The sequence below is a fragment of the Takifugu rubripes genome, chromosome 1 (genome assembly GCF_901000725.2).
Source record: "Takifugu rubripes chromosome 1, fTakRub1.2, whole genome shotgun sequence".
NCBI classification, from domain to species: Eukaryota; Metazoa; Chordata; class Actinopteri; order Tetraodontiformes; family Tetraodontidae; genus Takifugu; species Takifugu rubripes.
Window position 1 is genome coordinate 1377922 of NC_042285.1, and position 26601 is coordinate 1404522.

Consider the following 26601-nt stretch of genomic DNA (forward strand, 5'->3'; position numbering starts at 1 on the left):
GGACTGGATTTAAACAGATCTCTTCTTTGAAATGATTTGACCGGTTCCCAGATTTTAAAAACACCGCAATTCAGGATGAATTCTGTCAGTCGGGTCTGATCCGTTTGGTAATATTTGATTTTAGTTTCCTGAAACTAGATTCTAGATTAGTGAAGGGGCTGAAGGGAGGCCAAAGGTCACCAGAGCCACTAAACCTGAGTTTGACTGATGCCGAAATCTGGCAAAATTTGAAATTGATACAGGAAGAAAGAGCAAATAAAATAATTGTGAATTTAATTTCCACAAAAAAAAGTAATATCTAAATTGTGTGTCACAGGGTTTAAAAAAAAAAAAACTACAAAAAAAAAATAAAAATACGGGACAAATTACCTTAGAAACAAAAAATTAAGAAAATTCTCCACGTTTACAATTAACAGATGTATTAAAAAATATGAGTCATTCTGGGCAATAAAAATTTCTGGAAGCTTTTGGTCGTCGTATAACTGACGGATCCCGAACACATAAACTGACCAAAACTTAGTCAAGTTTCCTCTGTGCACGTACGTGAACAGTGAAATGATCCGACGTTTCAATGGAAATCCACTTTAAAATAGAAACATTTGACACCGGAGACCGTTTGTAACTTTACATCATTTTTAGCCTCTTTTATTTTCCAAATTTTGTTATTTTTAAGGAACTTTGCTTCGTGCGGCAACAATTTAAAGAACGGAAAGAGCCGAAATCCTTACCTGGCCAGCGTTTGGGTGGCGCGTAGCTGTGAAAGCACAGACTGAGAGCACCCAAAAACTCCAGTTCAGGGTTCAAGTGAACCCTTACTAGTAATTTCTATAACTTCTTTGTCCATCACAGGCTTCGGTAGAAATGTTAGCATCCACGGGGGGGACGCTAACACCTCCATATCTCTTCTAATTAATCAAACACGCATCGGTAATCATGCCATATTTGAAGTGATGAGGTCTGATGTTTCAGATATAAGAAGTGATCAGACCCGTCTGAGGGACAAGACAGCGCCGGGCCCAGCGCCGGCTGCACCCCCGGGCCAGCGGACGTTGTAAACTGGGCCTGAGCTCTGAAGGTTGGCTGTGATATCTGATCCCTGAACAGGTTGCGCGTGTGTGTCCTTTCCCCACGTTTCCCTCCCTCGGCCGCGGCAGCTGGCTCCATCGCTCCCCTTTCACCCCGCCGATACCAAAACTCGTATCCGCTCAGACGCTTTACGAGGACGTCGGGGCCGTTTCGGGCCTCCCCGGCCTTGGATAAATCCCACGGCCGGGGAGGGGAACGCGGGCGCGGCGCAGTAAGTGCAACCAAACGCCAAAAACGAGGGAGTAAGGAGGGAGGGGGGGGGGGGGAATGTTGACTGACAGGTGCAGAGGTGGTCCCCTAAACAGGGCTCCTCAGGAGGGACGAGGAAACATGAATCTAAACGCCCCGAACGACCCGCGGACCCAGTTCTGGCCAAGCTTCCTGAATCGGCAGCGGGCGAGTGCAGTGAAAACAGGAGACAGAGTCGCAGTCATGTGTTTATTTGGCGGAACATTTGAATTTCGGGTGAATCCCAGCAGAATGTCTGAGAATCTCCAAGCAAGCATTTTGATCCTGTCGGTATTTGTCGGGGATCGATTTGGGAAGCGGCGACCGTTTCATTTGTGCGATTTTTGAGCCGCGAGTGGGCGCGCGGGAGCGTCCGTCGTCCACAATATGACAAATAAATACAGTATATTCAGTCCACACACACGTGATCGCCCGCTGTGTCTGTAAATCCGATACAATGATCCCAATGCAGCTCCTGACGGGAGGACACGGAGGTTAAAACGGGCGCCGCGGCGGCTACGACACCATACAGTCCGCCGGCGAGGCGGCGGCGGGGGCGGGGGCGTCGGCGTCCCGGCGCGGCTTCTTGCAGGTGAGCGCCAGCAGCAGCAGCATGGGCAGGTGCCACAGGCTGCAGAAGAACAGCTTCCGGGCGTTGCTGCGGTCCGACTTGTGGTAGAAGCGGACGGCCAGGTAGCTGATGTACAGGTTGATGGGCAGCGAGACCACGGGGAACGCCCACGTGGTCAGGTCCACCGCGGGCGCCAAGGCGGACAGGCCGACCAGGCCCAGGCTGTGGCGCAGGGCCACCCGCTTGCACAGGCCCGGGTGGGTGACGGACATCATGCGGTAGCCGCCGCGCGAGTAGTCTTCCCTCAAGTTCCAGCTGAGGGCGTTGAAGTGCGGGAACTGCCAGCTGTACAGCAACGCCCCCAGCAGCAGGGCACCTGTGGGCGGGGGCAAGAGAGAGGGGGGGGGGGGGGGCATCAGCGAACAAGTGGCAGCGATCCACCTCTGCACAGATGTGACCACAGAAGAAATCTGGCTTTGTTTAAAGGTGTAATTGTCTAATTCCAGATGGAACCGCCGAACATCTGGACGCTTTCAAAACAGAGCGACTTCACCGGCGATTATTGCGCCGCCTGTACGAGAGCCTAATGCGACGTTTCCCGGGAGAACGGTGACTCATCACATTACCAGTCAACGTCCCATTAGTCGCCGGCCTCGTCTCCCATTCGACGGATTTCCACTGAACGCATCACGCAGGTCAAATATTTGCAGGCCTGCAGCTCTCGGAGGAACACGACGGAAACATCTCGCCCCGTTGCCATAACAAAGCACTGTTTCACACGGGCCCGTTAGGCCCCGCCCTCGCTACGCTAGCACGCTAAATCATTCCACTTTCGTAGCCCTGAGTGAATAAGTGTAATTAAGCCCTTTCATGTGACGAGCTGTTCAAGTCGATGCGTTAATCGAGACTTTGTTTGCAGCTACAACAAAGCAGAGCCAGAGTTTCGCCGCTTCAGAAGGTGAAATACTGGATTTTAATCGCCCGTTAAAGTTGAACCTCCACAAGACGCGACTTGTTAGAAACTTCAAAATGTTTCATAAAAGGGGAAATTGGAAACCCTCAAACAGACAAAGTCAGCAATAACGAGTCGTACCTGGCTCCAGACAGCCTGTAGCGGCGGTCCAGCCCATGACGGGCGGGATGGCGCCCACCACCGCCCCCACCCAGGTGTTGGCGATGCTGAGCCTCTTGAGCGGCGTGTAACAACAAGTGTAGAGGAAGATGTTGAGGGCACCCAGAAGGCCCGTCAGGGGGTTAACGGCCAGCGTTAGCAGGGTGACGCCAGGAACTCCACAGGCCAGGGCAAAGGTCACGGCGTGGAGGGGGCTGATGCGAGGGGACGAGAAAATTAGAGATGCAACAGATGTGTGAGCACAGAAAGGGATGAAACATTGACAGACAGCTGCCCCCCCACCCAGGCCCGTGGGGGGGGCACAAACTGGCTGCATTCTAAAGAAAACACGGAGAAAGTGTGAAGCGAGGCCTGCTGATGGCTTGTTTGGCTCCACGTTCAGGCCTCCAGAGTGGTGGACAGCGTTTTTACACATCTCACAGACACCAGTGGGGAGGGGGGGGGGGGGGGGGGGGGGGGGGCTGTGTTTAGACGCAGGACATCGGCTCGACTCCCCCCCCCCCCCCCAATCCAGCGGAGAATTCCTCAAACCCAAGCTATGGTGCCGAGCATCCTCCTCTTCTCCACCTCCAGAGGGTCCCCGGGGCGAGGAAGGGGCAGCTTCCTGTGGTGGCGGGGCAGGTCGAGAAGCCCCTCCTCCTCCGAAGCGTGGTCGCATTACACCCGACAGGTGTGAGGCAGAGAAGCGCCGCTGCTGACCGACACCCCCGTTAAGGTCACACTCCACTGTCCAGAACTCAATATGGGCTGATGCTTTATTTAAGGGATTTTATTCTAACACGGACAAATACACCTGTGGTTTTGCATCACAATGGCGTGTGTGTGTGTGTGTGTGTGTGTGTGTGTGTGACACAGGTACACATGCAAACACAAACACCTGATACCTGATTTGTCCTCGGACCAGCGGGCGGTTCTTGGTTCGGTTCATGTTGGAGTCGAAGGGCACCTCGAAGTACTGTGAAAACAGAAAACACACAGCGTCAGCGTCCACGTGCTCCTTCCTGCCGCCCTGCAGGTAAAACGCCTCCGCTGTTCCCAGCGAGCCGCTCCGAACGACACACGTTTACGGGGGAATGATGGAGGGTCCCGCCAGCGCCGGCACCCCCCCCCCCCCCCTCCGCGCCGCGTTAATGTTCACAGACACGTAAATCAATTTAGGAAATCTATAAGTCCTGCCAGGACTTCCACCACAGCTGCATTTGTGACTCTTTCCATGACACATCTGGACAGAAACAAAGTGTGTGTGTGTGTGTGTGGTGGGGGGGGGGGAGGGGGGCAGCACATGCTCACCTCGGAGGTGGAAGGTGGAGGCCGTGCTGTTGGGTCGGGGGAGTTCTGGGACGCAAGTATGTGAAAAACTACTTATCCTCCCGTTTTATGATCTGCTCTGGAGGAGTCTGCTTCAAAGTGCCCCCACGAGATTGGAAATGTGTGACTAAAATGCAAACACATGGGGCGCTTAAACGCAGGAACTGGTTAATCTGCGTGCGTGCACCAGGGTGCACGAGCCAACACACACACATGTGCGTTTAGCCCCTTTGGGTAATGAAGAAAACAGATAAAATGTATGGAATAGAAGGCTCCATCTCCTGTGATATACGCGCCTCATAAAATATCTCATAAACAGATCATGGATCTTTTTCTTCTGAAAGCACTTTTCTGATTTAGTCTGATCATGAAGCTGAAACATGTTAAAATGCAAGATCCTGGTGGTGTTTAAAAGAACCTGAACACAGCACAGGAAAAGAGGTGGGTTCTGATGGGAAACCCTGCAGCTCTGGGGTCATCGCGGTCCGCACCAGAACCACCCAAAACTCAGAGGAGCTGTGCTGCTTCCAGGGCAGGAACGAGCATTCAGAGAGAGGCAGGTGAGTTTAGCCCGATGAGTTGCACTGGAGCTAGCAGGGTGTCGGCGGACCGGCCCCGTCTAACGGACAGCTGTGTGGGCCTCCGCGGGACCCCTGGGCCCAGACCGAGGTGTTAATTCTATTTCCCGGGTCAGGAAATGCGTCAGGAGGTCAGGGGCCGCGGAGAGAGAAATGCAGGGTGTGGCCAGAGCAGAGCCCCGTTCACCCAGGCCTCAGGTGGGGCCGGGGGCGGGGGCGGGGGCCAGGGCCGGGGCCAGGGCCAGGGCCGGGGCCGGGTGGGGGCCAGGGCCGGGGGCCAAGCTCGCTGCAACATCGCTCACATAAAAACACATCTACTGGGTTCGGATCCCGCGTGTGAAACAAAGATCCAGACACTGAAGAGGTGGTGGTCCTGTGTCTGAAGGACAGGAGGAACCGTTCGGACCGACCCGCCTCGCCGCTGTGCAGATGCTCTGAAGCCAACGCCGCTCTGCCGGTCCTGTTCTGGCTCCTCCCTCCCTCATCTGGTTCACATCGGTGGCACCGCGTCATTGTTTCCGCCCGACACCGCCGCGTCACAGACGGCATTAAATAAACGGAGCCCTTTCCTGCACGTGGACGTGGACGTGCACGTGCGTTGCTACAGGTATGCTAACGGAATAGGTCAACAACAACATGTAAACACACCAAGTTTTTTGTTTTTTTTCCCAAGAGGAGGCACATATTTGGGTTGAAAACAAACTAGAGGACAGTAAAATGTCCCAAAGTTTCCACTTTAGTTGAACTGGTGAATGTGGTCCCTGCTAACTGGTACCAGCTCACATCGCTCCCCACCAGAGCCACCGTATCGGACCGTTCCGGTGCCAGCCGTTTATTCTGGGAGCTCACTCGTTATTCACAGGCCGACACCAGGGGAGCGAAACGGAGCTTTGGATCGGAGCTTTATCTGCTGCACACAGATGAAGGTTGAGAGATGAAAGATCTGCCATCAGACAGCCGCGCTGTTTCCTGATTCTGACGGATCGGGTCGGGACACCGGGGTCGCCGGGGCGATGGAAGAGGCTGTTAGGAAGAGCTGGCGGCTGCTTTGGATTCTAACCGCAAACACAGACGCGCAGCAAAGAACTGTTGGAACAATGATCTTCCAGGTGATATAGATGGAAAACAGGCGCGTCCGAAGAGGGAACCACAGCCGGGGGGGGGGGGGAGCTGGCAGATGCTCGGAGCTATCAAAGAGCGGACCTGCCCCCAACACCAGGACGGGCTGTAGGCACACTTCCTGTTCTTGTTTCCAAGCCCAGGAACCCTCGTGCAGCTGCGGTGACTTTGATACTGAGGGAAATGAGGGGCCACGTACTTGGATCAGGTTGGACGGTGAACCGCACAATTAAGGACAAAGAAGGAAAAGAGTTTGTTCTCTGTGTGGCTGATTGGTTCCCGACCCCCTCCCCACTGACTGAAGGTCACGGAGGAGTCACATGACTGCACGCTGTGTATTTACTCACACACACACACACACACAACCTCAGCTAGTCTCAACACCACATCGTCCTCGCCCTCCTGATGAAAACCCAGGTGCACACTGGGTAAACTCACCAAAATAAAAGACCATCACTTGTCACCTGCTCACGTGCGCTGCAGCAGGATGGCAGAGCCGCACGTGCACGCAGGGTGGGCGGCGCTGGGGCGCCTTCGAGCCAAGTCCACTTGACAGAGCAGGAGAGCTCTCAAAGCCCCCTCCAACGCCAAGCGCGGAGCGTCTGGGATCAAGCGCTCGGTGACCAACCAGCCTCAGATCTGCACCGATTGAGCCGACCTCAGATGTCAGTTCAACGGTCCTGGCAGACGTTCGCAACGTTTTTAGATGGAATGAGTGAAGGGAAACGAAACAACAGGGAAAACACGCAGACCGGGAAGATTAAGGGGGTTCCTGGGTGCTGCTCTGTCAGATTAGAGCTTCAGGTGCGTGTTCAGTGAGAAGAAGCTATGTGAACAATGCTGTGATGTCACAGTTAGCCTCGGGAACCTGTCCAACGCTGCCACGGCTAATTATTAACAGAGCGACTGAGCAAATTAACGTCAAGAAGTACAGAACGCGGGTGAGAACAGATGAGCATGATGAGTCTGGAGACAGAAGACAAAGACGGAGCGCTCTGGAATAAGAAGCATTAAATCCATCAGCTCTAAACTCAAGTTTTATTCAGCCTCAATGAACCGGTAACCAGAGACACGCTGTTGGTTATTGGCGCTCCAAGGTAACGTTCACACCGGGTTCATCTCTGGGTTCACGGCACCAAGGTGAAAGAGGAAAACAGGCGAGCGGCGACCCAGTCTGGAACGCTGCCGACGGACAGCTGGCAGATGTTTTTCAAGCCCCTCCGCCTCTTTTGATGCAACGTGGTAGATTAGCTGGGAAGAGGGTCGTTTTCATGCCTTCAGGTCTGAGCCAAGATTCAGCTACACTGAATATGCTACGCTCAGCTAGCTCTGGTTTAGCATTACTACTAAGGCGGTGCAACAAAGTCATGCTAACGCCGGCTTAATACCAGTCTGTGACGGACCGGTGTCCAGATCGATGTCTCACTTGCCAAGACAACAGCAGCCATTAAGTGAAATTCAAGTTTAAAGAATCAACCCATGGCGCTCGGCGTGATCCGGAACAACTCCGGCGTCCGGCGCCTTCCTTCGGTTCACAGTAAACATAAAAGCCGCGGCGGGGGAGGGATGCTACGTGTGACAGCGCCTAAAGTCCCTTCACAAGCGAGAGGCTCCCATGTTCCCCCCCTCGGCGTGTCTCTTCCGTCCTGGACGGTCGAGGCTGCAGTGCCGTCTGGCCCGAGGCCGGATCACTTCTCCCTTTGGGCTATGCTAAACCCACAATTACGGCTCCTCTGCCTAGTGGGCCGGGCAGAGCCGCTGGCAGCCTTTCAGCTGGCAGCGCCTCCCTCCTGATTAATGGCTCCAGTGTGCTACAGTGAAGTGCTAAACTGGCCGTATGTTAATCTGCCAATTAATGCCGAGCACAGCCGCATTACCTCTGCCCTAATCGATCTGAGGAGACGCACGGAATTTGGGAGGAGAGAGTCGGTGCCTGAAATGAGATGGGGGGGGACCACATTTTCTCATGCGCCATATGATACCACAGTCCCTCATCAGTTCTGCTGCCTTAGACTGGAACCAGGGCGCAGTGGCTCCTAGTTTAAGGGAGGATTACACACCGACGCCGGGGTGGGAAGCAGAAGAGCTTCTCTCATGAGGAGATTATCAAATCCAGGTTTGGTTTCAGCTCACAGAACGATGGCGGCCACAGAGGCTCATTCATAAATATGCCACTTTAGTCGAAATATACGTCACACCAGAATGTTAAAGACTGGACTGAAGCGGAGCCAAAGACTTTCATATATCATTCCTCCGTTACAGGAGAAGTTATCCCCGCGGAATCTCGCGCCGCTGGACGCCAGCGCACATTTATTTTCACCCTGCGTCAAAGTTATCAACTGTGCAAACAGGAGAAATTCCCTTTGAGTAGCTACGTATCGCTAGTCTGAGTCTGATAAGTTACAGTTACTCATGGAGGCATTTCTCTGCCCTTCCTGATTAGCATTAACTATAAAGATAAATCACAGCGACTCGGTCTGACATACTGTGGGAAAATATATCAGCTAAAGGCCGAGAGAGAGTGTGTGTGTGTGGTCACTTGTTTAAAGGGAAATAAACAGTCCTTTCCACCTTCAGCGCTGGTGTGTCTGACAGGAGATGCCGTTTGAAAGGCCCAGAACAGTTTGGTCCGGTTTGGAAACAGGGCAGGAGTGTGTGTTTGGAGTTTGAGGCACAGCTGCGTCTGACCTCAACGAGCCTGGAATGAGCGTGTGTCAACTCTAATACGTCTCTGGCACGGCTGGTCCTGAACGTCCCGATGAAACGCGCCCCTCGGAAATTGGGAGCGTTCTCTCGAACGTGACGGCGGCCGTCAGCACCTCTGCCAGATGTGCACCGGCAGCGGCGGCCCGCGGCGGAACGCGGCCCTTCGTCCGGACAGGTCCTTTCAACGAGCTTTTCAAATCAAAACGACGGCGCCCCGGAGGAGGCGGAGCTCCCGCCCGACTTTGCATTTGGCGTGTTGATCGGTGCAGCCGGGTGGCGAGCGGGAAGACACGTGCGACATCTGACAAGACAGCCGACGCCAGCACAACACAACGAGCAGCTCCAGCATTTGTGTCTCAGAGCCTGTGAACAGCAGCCTGCCCCCCCTGCTGCTAGCGTCTGATTCCTCTCTTCTCTCCACACCCCGAGAGGAAAACACCGAGTCAGCCTCTCGACAGGTTCTTTAGTGAGCTGTCAGCCCTCTGTCGCATGGATGTAACAGGAATTCTTCCTGTCAGGATGTTACGTGATACAGAGAGCAGAGTTCGGAGGTGCTAGCCACAAACTCGTCACATCAGAGCTGCTTTACAGGGGTTTCTGAAATGCTCCCTGAGTTTTATAGCCAATAAATCGTGCCATTACAATTTAGCCAGCTGAAAACGCTCTTATCAGGGACACCATCTGCCGTCTGCTGCCACCTTGAAGTTCACGTGCACGTGTGTGCACAGAACGCGGAGCAAAGGATTCATCAAAGCCCGAAAGGCAACAGAAAGCAGCATAAAAAGGGCGAGGTGGTTAAATTAGAGCCACTCTCTTTAATCCCTGCAGCAGCAATGGCTACAAAAGAATTCCCAGGATGAAAAAGGTCTCCGGGCCGACGCCCGGGACCACTGAGGGCGCACGGACACGTTGAATCCTCTGGATGGGGATGAACCCGGCACCCACACGCAGGCACGAAGCTTATCGTTCTCAGGATGATTACAGTTCTGTGGGTGGAAAATGAAGGGGAGCACGCTGGCGCTTACTTCCTGCCCTTTGAAAGCACGGCGGACGGCGACATTATCGGCCTCCGCAGCAAAACACACGTGTGGCGCTCAAAGCGCTCGTGGGCAGGCGGAGGGCGAGCGAGGCGCTGGAGGTTTTTGGGTTGGTTTTTTTTTGAAGAAGAACCGGACCCGGCTGTTTACACAAGGTCACCTTCATCACGTGCCAAAGAAATGTTTAGCAAGAAGAATGAGAAGGCAGTTTACCCTGGGAAACATGTTTGGAAACGTATGAAAGAACGGCGCCTCGATGAAAGACGTCGCTTAGGAACCAGATCAGATGTGTCCCTGCAGTTGGCTGCAGCCCTGAACTGACAGGTGGGCCTCGGTAAACAGTTATTAAGTCCTAAAAGCATCGCGCAATGACGCTGTGTTGTTGGGGGAATGGGAGAAAGAGGCAGCTTTTGCTGTTTTGCTCCCTTTGTGATCCTCAGGTGTGGTTAGCTACAAAGCAAAAACAGTAATGGCTGGTACAAAGAGCGGAGAAACAGGTAGAACTGAACATCTCTGAGCACCGTTCTCATTAGAATCTGAGAATCTATTACCTTTACTTGGATGTACGTACTAATTACTAGGTATAGATTGCCTCGCAGCCATGTAAAACAATCAGCACAGTGAGTGACACTCTGAAGCCTCTGGCCAGTAACAGTTAGCATAACATCTGATTAGCACGGAACAATTATCACCGCAATCTTTATCATTACAGTCGACTTTGATGGGGGATAAAAGGTGATGTATTTATCATGAAAAAGCAGTTAATGAGACGTCGTTGCGGATCATTTTGTAATTTGAGAAAAGGGAAAAACCTGTCAAAGGTTGCAGCATCTAAGTATTTAAACGTAAATGCCTTTAAGTGAGTGATACCGACGAAGGGAACCATTTTGTTTTCCAACAGAGATGCTCTCACCCCAAAGCTTCTCCTAACCAAATTAGCATTCCGGGCTGCCTCTCAGACATGCCACCAACTGGCCTACTTGCTTTTTTGTTAATTATCCATGGACCACAGCGTCACACAATGAGGCCTCCCACTTGTCTTGGGTTGAGACTCACAAAGAGGAAAATCATTACGGGGCCACGCCATCATCTTAAACGCACAATCACCTGCAGAATCTAGGCATTCCGTTTAAAAATAAAAACGTGCAGGGTTATGGCGTGTGTACGGGGACGCGACCATGTCTCTAAAGTCAGTGGATGCTAATCGTGCCCCCGCTCACACAGGCAGTGACGTAGCTGTTGTAGCCGGAGTTCCAACATTTACTCAGCTTGCGTGAGATCAAACGTGACCACTTCATCGCACCAGAAGGTTCAGCGATGACTGCACCCCCCCAATTGACTCAATAGCGTCTTAATCGCTCCTTGTTAGCCGAAGCCCATAATCACAGTGTTTTGTCAGAAACTAACAGCTCATCCAGGAGGTGGGGGGGAGGTGCTCAGCCTGCCCATCACTCAGTCATCTTCATCCCCTTGGGTGACGGCGGCGCTATTGTGGCCAAGGCGTGTTTGCACAACACGCCTTGGCCCTGACAGCCCGGGAGACGTGTTGCGTGTGAGCGCCGCACGGTCGCAGGTGTGAGCTTCAAAAACAGATGACGTGAGCGAGGAGATGTTCCGATGGCTCTGAACAAAAGCCGAAACTTTGAAGTTGTTAAACGCTGCTCGAGCCAACAATTAAATCTGCTGATGAGGAGGATCTGGGGCTTCCAATCTAACTCTTAAAATTCCTCAGCGGGATTTAATGAAGCGCGTTTTATTGACGGCTCGGCAGGAAGTGGAACTGTAAGGATTCGCACCAGTGGGAGAACTTCTACACATAAAATCGACAGCATAAAGGCTGTTAGCTGCTCCGCTGCTGCTCACAATCCTAATAAAGTAGTAGCTAAACCTACCAGCGTTTTTAGAATGTTGCTCTGCAGGGTAAAAAGACAAATTCTAGATGATTGAACGTAGCTTAAATATGATTAACGTATAGAATAATACTGGCGATCTTTGCCTGGCACCCATCTTAGCTCCCACTTCCCTTCAGCATCATTTTGGGGCTGTATAATTGATGGATTTACCCTCCACCACTTTATCAAAGGAAACCATCTGTCTCCCCTCTGAGGCTGCCACACGTGCGTTTGTACAGTTTAAACCAGCCTGGAACCCTGGGGTCCATCAGACAAAAGCCTGTAAAAAATTAAATATTAAACAGAAATGTTAAATATTTATATTAATCCTACGGTTAAAAAACAGAAAAGGCAGTTTTTGGGCCATCTTGCAATTAAAAAGGAATTTGTTCCTTCTCCCAGGCAAAGGGAACAGCTTGGTGGAGAGCTTCAGTACAAAGAACCAAATGGGATGGATGTCAAAGATCAGAACACACTTTTGTTTTAACCTTGTTAATCTAAAAGAGCAGCAGCTGCACTCAGGGGGGAGAAAACCTCTCCCTCAATCCCTCGTGTTGTTCAGCCTCTGATGTGTTTGGCCTTTAACTTTAGCAAAGGCACCTGTGAAAGCGCCTAAATGATCCAGACAAAACACTTCTGAACAGCCAATTAGACGACAGGACTCCCGGACGGACGCCTCCCGGCGCCATCTACCAAAAGGGCGGCTTCAACTGTTGGGGAGGAGCATCTTGGGGAGTCAGAGAGCTTTTTAATTTCCCTTCACCAAAAATCTGCAAACAATCACACCTCAGCGCCGCGGCGTCCATCAGGACACAAACGCTTTCACAGGCACCCCTTTTCCAGCAACATGTGCGGAGGAACTGATTATTCCCCCCCTCCCCACCTCCCAAAGAGCCTCCGACTGGTCTTGTAAACGTTCATTTAGATTCTAAAAGCACACATAAAGTGAAATCATTTGCCCGACCTAATTAACGCCCTCACAACACTAAACACACTGCAACGATCCTCCGTTCTTAACGACTCGTACGTAGACGTGAAAACACCACGTCAACGTGTCTCGGTGGAGTCTCACAACAAGAACTTCATTAGAGGAGAGATGGAGGACCACGACGCACATGCGGACGCGTACATGAGGGTAAATGATGCATGTCCACACAGGACAGGACAGAGGGGCGGAGCCGGGGGGCTGGAGCGAGGAGTGGCGGGCCGGGGGCTTGTGGGGGCTCGCCTGTGCGTGCTAGCTTCAGACCACTCACCACAGGAGACGGAGACACAAAAGAAAAACCCGCTACAATAGTCACAAAAGCAGAAATGACACATGGCAGACACACAAGTCAGACCGAGCTTTCCTCACAGACCAACGCTGGTGCGATTCCAACATAACCGCTGTCAGAACAGCCCAGCAGCGCTCAGGAACGGGGAACACTGGGCCTGTTCTGGTGAACCGGGACACCTCAGGGAAGCCCGCAGCCTTTTTGGCTCCGGCATAAAAAAGTCTTCTGACTCAATTACCCAATTAGGTGAGACGGTGCCCAGACTGGAAGGTGATGACAGCTGGAACACCTGCAGAGGTTCTGCCTGGTCAGGGGGGGGAACCAGACCCCGACGCCGCAACCACGGTTACGGTTTCAAGCAGGAAGGCTATGAAAGAGAAAGAGCGAGGAGTGGAACCAGCCCGATCTGTCCAAGTCCTGCGCCGAAACCCGAAGGACGCGATCAAACTGTGCAGGACGCAGAATTACCAGCAGCTTTAAAACGGAGCGGAAGAGCAAAAGGAAGCGACGCAGCCGCTCGAGCTTAATGGATGAACCTGGCACCCGTGATCGTGTCCAATGATTAAAAGGATCACAACAAGGCCATTTTATTTGTTTTTAATTAAAAGGCAGCATCAATAAAATATGCACTCTTGTTGACTCTGCTGGGAAACTCTATAGGCAGCGTTGTTACGCGACTCCAAGCGTTCACACCCTTCTGTCAGTTTCCTGTTTAGAGCAACATTCTAAAAGACGACCGCAACATCTGTATTTGCCCCGTGGGCGCTTCCCGACGGGACGTCGAGCCGCCTCGGCTTCTGACAGCTCCTTGGAAGGTCTGGCTGCAGCTTCCAAGAGCCAAAGCATTTTGTTCCTCCCTCGAGGTAATTCGGCGGTTGCGTGGTCACACGCGTGCACCGTCGCCTCGTTCGATGTGGGGCGTTAAGGGATTGTGGTGGGGCTACAGAGCGCAAAGATCTGGCAGCACAAACGAAGGAAGGATGAGTTTCTGCTGCGGCACCAATGAACCAGTGAGGGGGTGAGAGCAGGGACGTCAGGTGAGGCTGCTTCTTTGAAGAACGCCGCCACGGCCGCCGCAGTGCAACAGGCCATTACACGTCACCCATACTCAAATAAAAACACCCACAATTACCTTTCATTCGCAGGCAGGGGGACACATAGCTCTCATACCAGACGGGCAACGGCAGCCTTTAAACACGCTCATCCCCAATCATCCTTTCAAAGATTACTTAATGAGAGTTGTGACCTCTACGGCTTTTAAAATGCCTTTTTAACTCTTTCTCATTCGAGGTCTGAAGCCCCAGTTGACCCGAGGAGCCGACAAACGAGGCACTGAAAAGCAAACAGGGCTTCACTGAAATATGAGGCCGTGTTGTATCACAACCCGGGGGCCGATTTAGTGGAGAAAATGAAGACTGACAGGACTGATGTGAGGGTGGTCCTGCAGATAAAGGCACGCGTGAGGGACGAACAGTGGCAGCCGCCTATTACGTCTCTCAACGCCCCGACTGTCTTGGAGCTGGAGCCTGGACGACTCTCATTTTTCAAATACCTGTAGGATATTTACACACCTGCTCATAATGAGGAGGTGAAACAGACTGAAAATAGCATTAGACTGGGAGCTGAAAAGGACTGAATGCCACTCAATAAAAACAAGAGTGAGGGAACTTTGGCAGATTCACGTCCACAGATGTGACGGAGGAACGAGCTGGAGCAGCATGGAGGACAGCAGCGTGTGTGTCAGCCCCCGGGGCAGGAAGCCTCAGTGTAATCAAAGCCTTCGCCAAATTACAGGCCAAAGACACAACTTCGAGTTCGTTCAAGGGCCAAGGGAGAGGTCACTCATTATGCTAACAGCACTGAGTCATGGAGCAAATTCCTGTGTACAACATTAACTACAGGTAGCAGCGGGGGCAAAACTCCTGACGTCCTGAGAGTCGAGGTGTACTTGTGCTGCAGTGTTTACTGCACAGACAAGAAGCTTTCAACTGGGGAATAATAACAGTGTTAGAGACAATTTGGAGTGTTTTTGAATGCGTAGCAGAAGAAGAATGTCTGAGGAGTAGATGGGAGGGTGTGCTGGGCAGCTTTCCAACCGCACTGTCAACAAGGACGTCAAAAAGAGGACACCAGCGCCGGGACAATCCACAAACCGACTCTTCCTGAGACAAGAGGAATGTAAAAATCCACTTCGCAAAGCTAACGCCTTTAGCCACAGTTGTGTTTACCATTTCTGCTGTATGGGCCATTTGTAATGGGAGTAAATAAACTGTGGTTAGTCGTGCGATTCATGGGCGGTTTATTACACAGTAAACACACATGCTTCCAGTTTACCTCCAATCTCTGGAAGCTCATGATATTTAGGACTTGCTAAAAGTGCACAAATCTCCAAATCTGATGAGAAGTCAATGTTATTATTCACACATTGGTGAGGTTTACAGGTGGACGCAGCACAAGCCAGGCCTGAATGGTTGGGAGGACCACTGACCTGGTTAATTGAATTTGCGGCACATGAGGCGAGACCCGTTCCCAGGGAGGCCACGACAAAGGTCAGAGGGTCAAAGGGCACCGGAGCCATTGCATAACCAGCGGCTGCTGTTGTAACCACCAACGCTGCAAACATCAAGAATAAAATGATACAACTTTACAGTCCAGTTTATTTTTTCTTTGATTTCAGGTGTCCAGTTAGGCCAAAAAACAGATGATACTGACATTTGTGTAGGAAAAAAAATATTAAAAAAAATCTCAATTTGGAATGGACCATTTTTTGTGATTCATTCCAAAATTAACTAATTATTTCTAAGTGTTGAGACGTGGATCTAAAACCTGCGAGTGACGTTCAACCAGAACATTGAATGTATCATTCTGTTGGTTTGGTCACATAAAAAGAATCAATTAGTTTATTAACTTCTGTAAAAACAGAACCTAGAAAAAAAAAGTGTAGTAAACACCTTTATACTCGTATTTATAGGAGTATAAGGCACAATTATTTTTGTTTAAAATGGTGGTTGGACAAATATACAGATAGTTTGATGATGCAAGTGTAACCACAATGTAACGTCACAAAATATAGAGATAATCATGCACGAGAGCACAAATGTGGATTCATATCGGTTCACAAAGCCGCTCACTCTTCCTGCATTCAGCTTTTTTTGTCATCCTCACAGCCAAAAGCCACATATCAACAATCAAAAACACGTCTTCTCTGATGTCCGTGTGCCTTCACACACTGTTGAGATGTGATTTTATCCAGAAGAAAGCTGCTGACCACTGTCATCAGTACAAATGCATTTAACAACAAGAAGAAAACAGCCTCAATCAAATGACACCTCATTTGATAGCAAAACACGTATTGTTTTAAACAATCCAAAATGCATACCTGTCAGTTTGATTTTGGAGAGCCTGGAGTAGATACCTGGCAAGTCAGCCACATCCAGTTTAAGCTGCTTCCATTGTCTGTCCAAACGTGCTTCCTTTGCCTCATCTGTCTCCACCTGGACATGAGGAGTCTCGACATGAGGGGTCCCTATCGTACCGGAGAGGCGACTGTTCTCGACTGCCACATCTTGTGAAGCAAGCTTCACGTTGGGTGGTTCAGGAGGTTCAGGAGTTGCAGATTCTGGACTAACTGGATCAAAAGCTGGTACTCTCTGCACTTGCCTTTCAGTGCTGTCATCTCTCTCATCCACAATATTTAGGACTTGGGCCTGTTTGGGGATGGCACGTTGATGAAGCTCGCTGCTACTCTTTGACACATACTGCAAAAAAAAAGAAGCCGGTTGTTTACGGAGAGGATTAAAACATACTCACCCATAAAGCAAAAATGATTAATGTATAGGGATCGAGTTGAAGGAACTAAGGGCAGCTTACTTGGCGTTTCAGGAAGTTGAGGTGCTGATATGTGAGCCAGTTTGAGGGACATCTTCTGTGCAGCTGAATAAGGCTGCGAGCAATTGGATTACATTTGGGAACATTTTGAACTAACTTCCGTTTCAGATTTACGCCAATCAAACCTGCAAGAAGCATTAAGCAGAATGAATCTCATTACCATCAATGCAAAGGGTTTTGTGGACATTTAATTAGTTAGTAGGGTTAAGGTAGGGTAGTGGAGGTATTGCTTAAAACATGAATATTAATAAAAGATGCAACTCAAATAACTGAAGGCTACAACTACAGGATGCAGAAAATGATTGTTCGTAATTTTTCACTCCATCACGTAGTATCTATTTTTCTAAGTGCTAGTAAGTAATGTTTTTAGCATGGTATTTAAATGACTAAATAAAACGTGATAATAAAAGGTGAATGGTGCAATAACACAGTAGCAATATCGCAATTTCAAATGCATAACTTTCTATGATGCAATCTATCTGCAATGTAACAAATTAAAATTCCACACAACCACCGATTTTCACATTACGTGAACAGTTATATAAATGTATCCACAATAATTTGGCATACTAATTGGCCACTGATGATAAACTTCCATCTAAGGTCATTACTAGCGACTAGCCACTCACAGCACAGTACAGTACAGTAAGCGCTATGCTAAGCTAGTTCGATAGCTTCCGCTTTCGCTTCACCGAACCTTTTCAGAGACAAAATGTTTTTGCGTTGAGACTAGATATCAAACGTTTTATCCGTTATTACTTTATGTTACCTGACAGTCTGCTACATGGTGTTATATACATGTTCTCGTATCATAAAGCCGGCTCCCCTCCCGACCCCTTTCACATGCTGCGAGCCGCCATTATGACCGCTGAAGCTAAAAAGTACTTCCGGGGTAACGTGAATGACGTCACTCGTTTGGTTAGTTCGCTTATAAAAGACAACAATTAATCACTAAAACACGAGACAAATCCGCAATTAAAATGTTTTTTGACTTCGGAATCAAACAATAATTGGAAAAAAAGTACAATTTTGAATCTCAAATTCTTAAATGATAATCAGTAGTGGACATTTCTAAGATACAGACCATGCTTGGCTTTAACACGACCAAGTAGTACTTCTCCTCCTCCTACTACTACTGCTACTGCTACTACTGCTACTGCTACAACTACCACTACTACACAGCTACTGTTACTACTACTACTGCTACTTCTTCTGCTGCTACTACTGCTACTAGTACTAATACTACCACTACTGCTCAGCTACTGCTACTACTACTGCTACTACTACTACAACTGCTACTAGTACTACTACTACCACTACTGCTCAGCTACTGCTACTACTACTACTACAACTGCTACTAGTACTACTACTACCACTACTGCTCAGCTACTGCTACTGCTGCTACTACTGCTGGTAAGCTCATACTACAACTGCTACTACTGCTGCTACTGATACTACTACTGTTACAACTACTACTACTTCTACTGCTACCACAACTACCACTACTACACAGCTACTGCTACTACTACTACTGCTACTACTACTTCTGCTACTACTACTGCTACTCAGCTACTGCTACTACTATTGCTGCTGCTGCTACTACTACTACTACTACTACTACTACTACTGATACTTCTGCTCAGCTACTGCTACAACTACTGCTGCTACTACTACTACTATTACAACTACTACTACTACTACTGCTGCTCAGCTACTGCTACTGCTACTACTACAGTTACAACTACTACTACTTCTACTTCTACTGCTACTACAACTACCACTACTACACAGCTACTGCTACTACTACTACTGCTACTACTACTTCTGCTACTACTAGTGCTACTCAGCTACTGCTGCTACTACTACTACTACTACTGCTGCTACTACTACTGCTGCTGGTGAGCTGCTGCTACTACTACTACTCAGCTACTGCTACTACTACTACTACTACTACTACTACTACTACTACTACTACTACTCCCACTCCTACTACTACTACTACTACTACTACTACTACTACTACTACTACTACTACTACTAAAGGACAGGTTGGCATCTTTACATCCTAGAGACGTATATGAATATACCACAATAAAAAACCTTAATGCTTCAACACACAGGTGAGCCTTTTCCACATTGTTGCTGGTCACCTCTCATTTGAAGGCAGACTCCATTTCACCCAAAGCTGTTGTCTAATTCAACGCTGTCCTTTTGTCCAGTGTGCTTGCGTGTCCTCCGACAGGCCGCGTTGTTGGTATTTATGAGGACGATCATCTGGCTGGCCCTGGCTGCCATGGACAACAAGATGGAAACCCCCTGATTAATGCCCCCCTTCTGGTGCCCTCACTCTGCAGCGATGCCTTATTGACACAAAGATAATAAAATGGTGGTTGTCCGTTTTGTCTGGGCGTTTCATTTCCTCCAACAATCACCTTTACTGAGCGGGGGGGAGCTCATCATGTGGTCCTGATTACAGAGATCATACTCAATATAAGGAACAGAAATAGACTCTGTCCTCTTCATCCATTCACTTATTAAACCCAGTGAGTCAAGGCTGCAGTTTAATGCTTTACAAGCACCACTGAACCTTCCTATAATCCGTTTTGAGGAATCACACCATGTGGATTATTTATTTTTTTGATGATGCACCATGCAGATCATCTCACACAATCAAGGCTGTTGTGCCAGTCCTGCTGCAGCACAAGCAGAGCATCCAATTCTCCGGATCCCTCCCGTCCATCGCGCAGGGCGCCAGCTCCTCGTTCCCAGCTCAGATTACATGCTGTAATCTTCATGCACCATCGAGATGCAGGCGCTGATGAATGCCAGCAATACGCGCGAGGCGGCTCCAGATCCAGAAGAGCACCTTTATTACACCAGATAACCATTATGTCCTGTTCTACAAGATTTCATTCGGCGCTGACCCGGTCAACCGCTTTGGTTTGGGTTTTAATGGAAGTGCTGAAAGGGTGTTTTATTGCTTGATGTTGCACCTTGTTATTTGTCTCCGGTTGGCGTGGTAGTTGTTTGCTTTATTTTTGCTTCTCCCTGGCAAACACGGTTTCTGGATCGAACCCGCCAAGTTTTTGGCTGCGCGGGGCACCGTGTCAAACCATAATCTTTTGTATAACCAACTGAAGGCTATCCCGTTGCTGATGACTGACGTCCTTAACGGCGTGTCAGGGCCTCGCTTGAACAAACGGGCTCATTGGAACCTACGCGGCTGCTCTGGACTGGAATGGAATAATGTTTGTTTATGGCATCAAGGACTTGTTCATCCTCTGCCAGGGAGCTTAATTTTTTACAAGCTCAGGGGAATAAATTTCAAGGAACCGGCCTCATGTCTGGTGTTTCGACTGTCAGACTGTAATTTTAAGTGTCACTCATTCTGCCGTGGAATCTGCGTCTTTGTCATCGATGTTGCACTTGGGTGAGTAAAAACAAAAAGTCAAGCATGCTTTTAACACCTTCTGCCCATAAGGTGGCCTAGAAGAAAGAACAAGAGGAACAGATGGAGGCAAAGGGCATTGAATGGCTCAGTAAGAGAGGGAGGAGTTTTTAGGACTTTTTAACCCAGAAGGGGTCTTTTACAGGCTCTTTACAGTTGTCCTAACTCTGGTGGTGGTCTCAGTATGAAGGCCTTTTATCTTCCAGCTTTCACTACAGCCTTTAAAAGCAAAATGGCTGTAAACGTGCTCTCCAGGGAGAAACAGCGGAACAAAAGAATCCAAGCTGAGAGCGATGACATGTAGTTTATCTGAGCAAAGCAGCCTGTTGTCGCCACAAATCCGTGCTTCAAAATAGGTTCCACTCAAAGTTCATTGGTCTGAATTTGAAAAACACCATTTTTGATATGAGAAACAATCTCACACAGGTCCAGATATGAAAGAATGGTGCCTGATTCCTCCGTCTATATCCTGATTTGGGTGTTAAAATTCAGGATTGTTTGTCCATAACCAACCCCCATTTCATTTTTTATTATTCTAAAAGATAAAAACTTCTAAAGCTACATACAAGTTTTCTTCTTTGTTACCTGTCAAATTAAAATAATCTTCTACTTGCATCAGTGTGAAAACAAATAACTTCAAAGTTGAAGGCAGATGTCAGTGAGATTGATGGGCTGGGTCTGTGGCTGTCTGGTTTATTGGAAAATTACTGTTGCAAGAGGGAAAACAGGCCTTTTTAGCAGTTCCAAGGGTCCAGGAGTTGACTCGGGTTTTGGTTTTAAACACAGCTTCTTGACACTTAGTGGTGAAAAGGTGACATGCTGAATCAATTGAAGGTAGCCTGGGCCCCCAGGTTGTGTAAGCAGAGCGCTGAAGGGTCATTAATAGTATTAATAAGAAAGGCTGAGTTGCTCTGAGCGAGCGGACTGCTTCTCACATATGGCGCTCCCAAAATGGCCAAATCATTCCAACTCTACGTAGTTTTAATTGTCTCACACCGGGGAGCATGTTAAGTGCCTTTAATGAGACACTAGATCTGCAGCGAAGCACCACTAAATGGTGCAGTCAAATGGCAGAGGCCTCCCAGCACTGTCATCACCCCTGTTTGCTGCTCTGATGTACCAGGACTCTTCTGGAGGCTTGAGGGCCATCACTAATCCCACAGGGACGACCATCTGAATGGCAGCGGGGTCAGACTTCCTAAAACAGAAAGAGGGGATGAGAGTGGGATGGCTCCAAGTACAGACAGATGCACAGACCCCCCTCCTCTTTAGAACTGTTTTGAAGGGCAACGTCTTGTTGTCATAGTTTGCCTGATGAGCCCTTGGCTGGCGCCCTGTTGCTCGTCAACCAGGGGGTGTCAGACATTGCAGCCACCCACCCCCTACCCGCCACTGGACTGGCCCCACTTCACCCCTGGAATTTCCACGTGGACAGACTCTTGTTCTTTTAAAATTCAACCGACATCTTTTATAAGGTATTTTGAGTCGGTGAAGCATCCCAAACCTCCACAGGAGAGCTGTTATTCCCCCCAGCTGCTGACTGGAGGCTCGCCTTCTCCCCATGGACAACAGGTAACTTCAGACCCTATGGCTGCCAATGTTTATGTCTGAGATCACGGGTGTCTTTGTGGGCCCCTAACGCTAAGCCTCTAATTGGCCATGGCTCATCAATCAAACAGAGTAACCCCTTTCACCCACGGTCTCATCCAAACAGCTAAGAGGAATGAGACCCATGGAATGGACGCTATGTCTCCCAAAAGCCTAAAAGTAGTCTTAGGGAGGGGTGAGTGGTTTGTGAGAAAACCACACATATTCCAAGATGACGTCAAACAATGCGTGAGTCTGTCCTTTGTCTCTTCAAACTTCCTGGTTGATTCGGTCGCAGCACCGAACCAATGAAAAAAAACTCAGGTTGTTCTTTTGCATCAGTGTCGTCGATTCGATGCTCTATTTTGATTATGTTGTTAGTTTCACACAAACTGACCTCAAGAAGCGAAGGAGAACATTTTTCTTCCTTCGATTTTATCGTTTGGGTTTGGTGGCAACAACCCGGGAAGTGGCCGAAAAGCCATTTCAAGGTGGTACTCTGCAATTTGCTGGTAGCGTGCGTCTGGGACCGGACTCCAGACGGGGTTGTGGGGGTCACGAGGACTCCTGTGCCATTGTGCAGTCATTATTTGGTTTGGCTGGACTCTCAGCATCCAGGATTTATCCACAGTATGACACTGAGCCCACAAATTTGTCATGAGGAATAAGGAGCCCAGCGCACGTGTGGTTTATGGGGTCACAGCGGTCCCCACATTTCTCCATCTCAACAAAGGGCCTGAGCTGCCCTCGGCGCATGTGTTTTTGTTTCCACTTGAAAGTAGAATTAATCCAGTGAGTGTTATTTTTCATTTGTTCTTTTGTGCTTGACGGAGAACAAACCAGGGTTCCTCTGCTTCCATTTGCCATATTATAAATGCAAATGCATATTAAACCTCTCAGAAGTCCGTCCGTGTCCAATCCTCCCCAGGAGCTGAGAGTAATCAGCTGTGTCATCCCCCTCGTAAATCTCCAAGTACGGCAGTGGCTCCTAGCCCGGATGGGAAGAGGACGTGTTCAGTCACACTTGTCTGCGTTATAAATCCGTGGTTGTCTCTCCACGATCCTTTTCCCCGCTTTGTGCTTGTCATCCAAAAGAGAAGAGCACGGGGGAGGTGAGGATATAGCGAGTCCGCAGTCCCCTATAGGAGTCAATTTGTAAAATGGAGTACCTCCTCCTCCTCCCAGCAGGAATGATGGTGGGGTTTAGGGCAATATTTTATCAGCAGATGCAAATGTAGCTGAAACTCTGAAGGAACTGGAAAAACATGGATGCAGCTCATATGGAAAATATACACATGCTGCGATTGTTGGTGTGATTTATTTCTGCACGGCGGTGGATTTAATGGAAACCAAAGCTTTGGAACGATAAATACATGTGTGGGTATAAAAAGTGACAGTAATGTGAAAGGTAAGTTCTTCGGAATGGCATTAATTATAAGCAGTGGGATGTAATTTCTCACTGACCCGGTCATAAACTATGTAGCATCCGCGGTGCTCTTCGTTCCTGGATGTTCCTGCAGGCTGTAACTCATCTTAAAACATCTTTGTATATTAATATTTACCATGTGGATGAGACTGGAAACAGAATTTTAGTAATCTTCTCTTTCTATCAGCCTGTTAGGTAATTAGAAAAACGAGCCTCCAGCAGCACCTCTGTCACATAAATTGACTTAAGCCGACACTGTATTTTAACTTTTTAATACTTGTGTCACAGACTTACTGGGACGAATCCAAAAGCATCCATTATGGGCTGAGGAAATTCTGGGTTTTCTCAAAGGAGACCAGGCAGTTTTACACGGCGTGCGATGGCCTCAGGAAGACCTTCCACGCCACAGGTCGCGCTGCATGGCTGCCAGTGTGACGGACTCTTGGCAGCTCTGCTCTAGCAGCTCTTGTAAAGCAGGAAAACATGGAACATTCCTGGATGCTGCTCTTCTCTGAGGGGACAAAGGACGTTCGGCGCGTGTTCCGAACAGCCTGAGCTGCCTGTGCCGCCGCGGCGGGCTGCTCATCGGGGGTGTGGCCTAGCATCAGTCTGACAGAATGAGATGGCCTCGTTCTTTTCAATTTAATTCAACTAGAAACGCTTCTAAACCTGGGAGTCATCACGTTCCAGGCCGGCCAGCTTTTGCCTCAACAAGTTAACGCTCCTGTAGCTTGAGCCTTTTTGGACATCAAGTTTGGCCTCCAGGGGAACAACTTTTAATTTTTCCGTGCCCATCAGGGGACACTGGCCCCTGTTGGTTGACCTCGTTGTCTATTTACCTTCATTAGAAAGTTGTTGGTTCCAAAATTCAACTTACGACCAAAAAGCATTTCTTGTCCTGTAACATGTAGGCAAATATTAGCTTCCCACTCACACGTCTCCATGAAAGGTGGACTTGTTAGTGGAGACGAGGATGTCCGCTTGAGACCCGCCCCAGCTGCCGAACCACCTCTCTGCATTTCCTGACTGAGATCCCGTCGTTTTCCGATCAACAACATTTGCATTGGTGGAATCATCAGAAAACGCGTGCGGCGTCTGGGGGAGACAGGTGGCCGAAAGCAGCGCTGGCAGCGCGCTCGCTCTGCTGGCGTTTCTTCTTCTGCTGTCATAAACGCTGGAGCGGCGGCAGCGCTGCGCCTGTGGAATATCAGGCACGTTTCCAACAGCAGTGAAAGAGACAATGGGCCATTTCATGATGAGGTAGTGACCTCACAGCGCTGAAATATAAAACCAATCTATTGATTAGTTATTAATAAAAACAATAGGATGAATAAATAAATGAAGCATGTCAGGTTTAAAGCTGTGGGGGACTGGAGTCATTGAGAGCCTGGGATGGGGATTTTGTGTCTCTGAAGCTTTAAGCTCAACGTTCCATATGCTTGGCTCGCAACAACATCCTCATGGGAAGCAATTTCCACTAAAGAAATGCACATAAGCTCCACAGGACTTTATACGTTTGGTTTATGAGCATCAGTGACTCCATTTGTCGGCGTTAGACCGTCGCCGTTCAGCTGTCTTCAACAGCTAAGAGCAGGAATGCCCGTAAAAGTACAGCTCAGACGTCGGCGTGACGTCTCCGGGCTGCCAGGGCTGGTGGGGGCTCAACATCTTGATAACATACATTAGTCTTACGGCGCTTTTACAAAATGCAGATACCATTTCCAGAGGATTGGTTGGGATTTTCAACGATTTCTCAGATGCAAACCCTAAAACTGTTCAACCAGCTTGCTGAGGACTTCATCTTTGCATCTTATCCAGATGTGAAGGTATAATCTTTGTTAGCTGAAAGAGCTGGAGGTGGTTTTAATGTACCTACGTTGTAAAGCCCTCTACGTCAGCCTCTGATGACTTCAACAGATGATGTAGCTCCACATACTTTCCAAAGCTAGTAAGTGCCAGAAGGGGTGGAATTTGGCATTGAATGGAGCCTGGAGTCCAGGTTGAGCGTGAGCGTCGCCCGTCCCGTCTGTCGGGCCGTGTTGAAGGTCAACCCTCACAGACCTTCAGCCCACGCTGAACATGGTTCTTGTGACATAACCCACTGGCTTTTGCGGCTAAACAGGACACGTCTAAGAGTCGCACAAATCGATTCAGTTTCACGTACGTAGCCTCTAAATCGTTCCTGGGTTATCAGCAGGAATCCAGAGCTCGAGGAGGTCAAAGCCACGCTGGTATCAGGTGATCCTGAGCACAAACCCATTGGAATGTGACATCAGACGCGGAGAGGCGTTTGGAATTAGCCGAAGACGTATTGTCGTCGGTGAATGTTACCAGGAGTCGACCCGGACCTTGACCTTGAGCCCGACTGGGCTCGGTCAATACAGTAACATATTTAACCACAATAAAAACATCTTTGCGGGGGCTGGTTCCCAGTCAGCGCCCTCGACCCTCGATCCGCTGCTCCCGAGGGACCTGTTAAACGCGGAGGTCACATTTCACTGAGGACCGGGGCGAGTATATGTGAACGATAATTCTTCAGGCAGGAGCGCAGCAGCAAAGCAGGGCCAATATTTTCGTACTCCGGGGAAAAGGAAATCCACCAACATCAAGAGACACGTTTCACGAGCGCGTGCCCACGTCCCCAGTCGCGTTTAAGAGATTTTACAGCGTCGTAATGACGTCACTGCACTTGCACCGTAGACCAGACACTTTAGTGCATGTGACACATGTTTCACATGGAGAAATGGGACCATATGTGCTGTTGCCAGACCACCTTGTTGAAGTGTTCCCCTACTAAAACGGAGAGAAAGGACCTCAGAAGACTGCAAAAACCTCTGCTGCTGATGTCATGAATGTCCTCTTTTAGAGCATTTCAGGGGCACTTAAAGGTTCCATAAGGAGCTTGGATCTCACCTTAAACCTTACACTGACTGTCAGAGACACCAAACACACTTCTCAGGATCCCCGGATGGGTCATGCATGTATGAAATGCTTCTGATGCTACTGTAGTGCCGATGCTCCGTCTCCAGGCAGGTCTTTGTCTTTCAAAAGACCTTGCCCCCCACCCTCCCCATTTACAGGGCATTAAAGCTTTCATTGGGCCAAATTCCGAAGACGAAACAACCAATCGGCTGACGTTATGAGCCAACATGTCTCCTCACTAAACATTTTACGCCGTTTTTCAGCCATGTTTTATGTTAATGTGGACGCGGGTGCACACGTGATGCGTGTATGAAACCTGAACCCGGGGGCCGGTTGGATTCACGGAGGGACTCTTTCATGTCCCGTCGTCATCCGGTGTCAAACGTTAATGCTCCTGCA

The 26601-nt window shown here is 49.2% G+C and overlaps 1 protein-coding gene across 1 annotated transcript; it reads right to left on the reverse strand.

Moving 5' to 3' along the window:
• Window positions 1-1510: 1510 nt before the first annotated feature.
• cox10 (cytochrome c oxidase assembly factor heme A:farnesyltransferase COX10) lies at window positions 1511-17718 on the reverse strand. The gene is made up of 7 exons (XM_011603138.2): window positions 17589-17718; window positions 16802-16944; window positions 16311-16689; window positions 15420-15544; window positions 3902-3972; window positions 2979-3211; window positions 1511-2261 (listed from the first exon to the last, which is right to left on the reverse strand). The coding sequence occupies exons 1-7, from the start codon at window positions 17617-17619 to the stop codon at window positions 1831-1833; spliced, it is 1413 nt and encodes a 470-aa protein (XP_011601440.2). The 5' UTR covers window positions 17620-17718; the 3' UTR covers window positions 1511-1830.
• Between the last annotated feature and the right edge of the window lie 8883 nt (window positions 17719-26601).

Bases quoted from the DNA above. Each gene is read 5' to 3' on its own strand.
- cox10 (XM_011603138.2), bottom strand. From the start codon at position 17,619: ATGTATATAACACCATGTAGCAGACTGTCAG. The intron at 15,545-16,310 runs GTATGCATTTTG...TGATGTTTGCAG, and splicing joins CTCCAAAATCAAACTGACAG to CGTTGGTGGTTACAACAGCA. The intron at 3,212-3,901 runs GTATCAGGTGTT...CCCTCGCATCAG, and splicing joins CTGGTCCGAGGACAAATCAG to CCCCCTCCACGCCGTGACCT.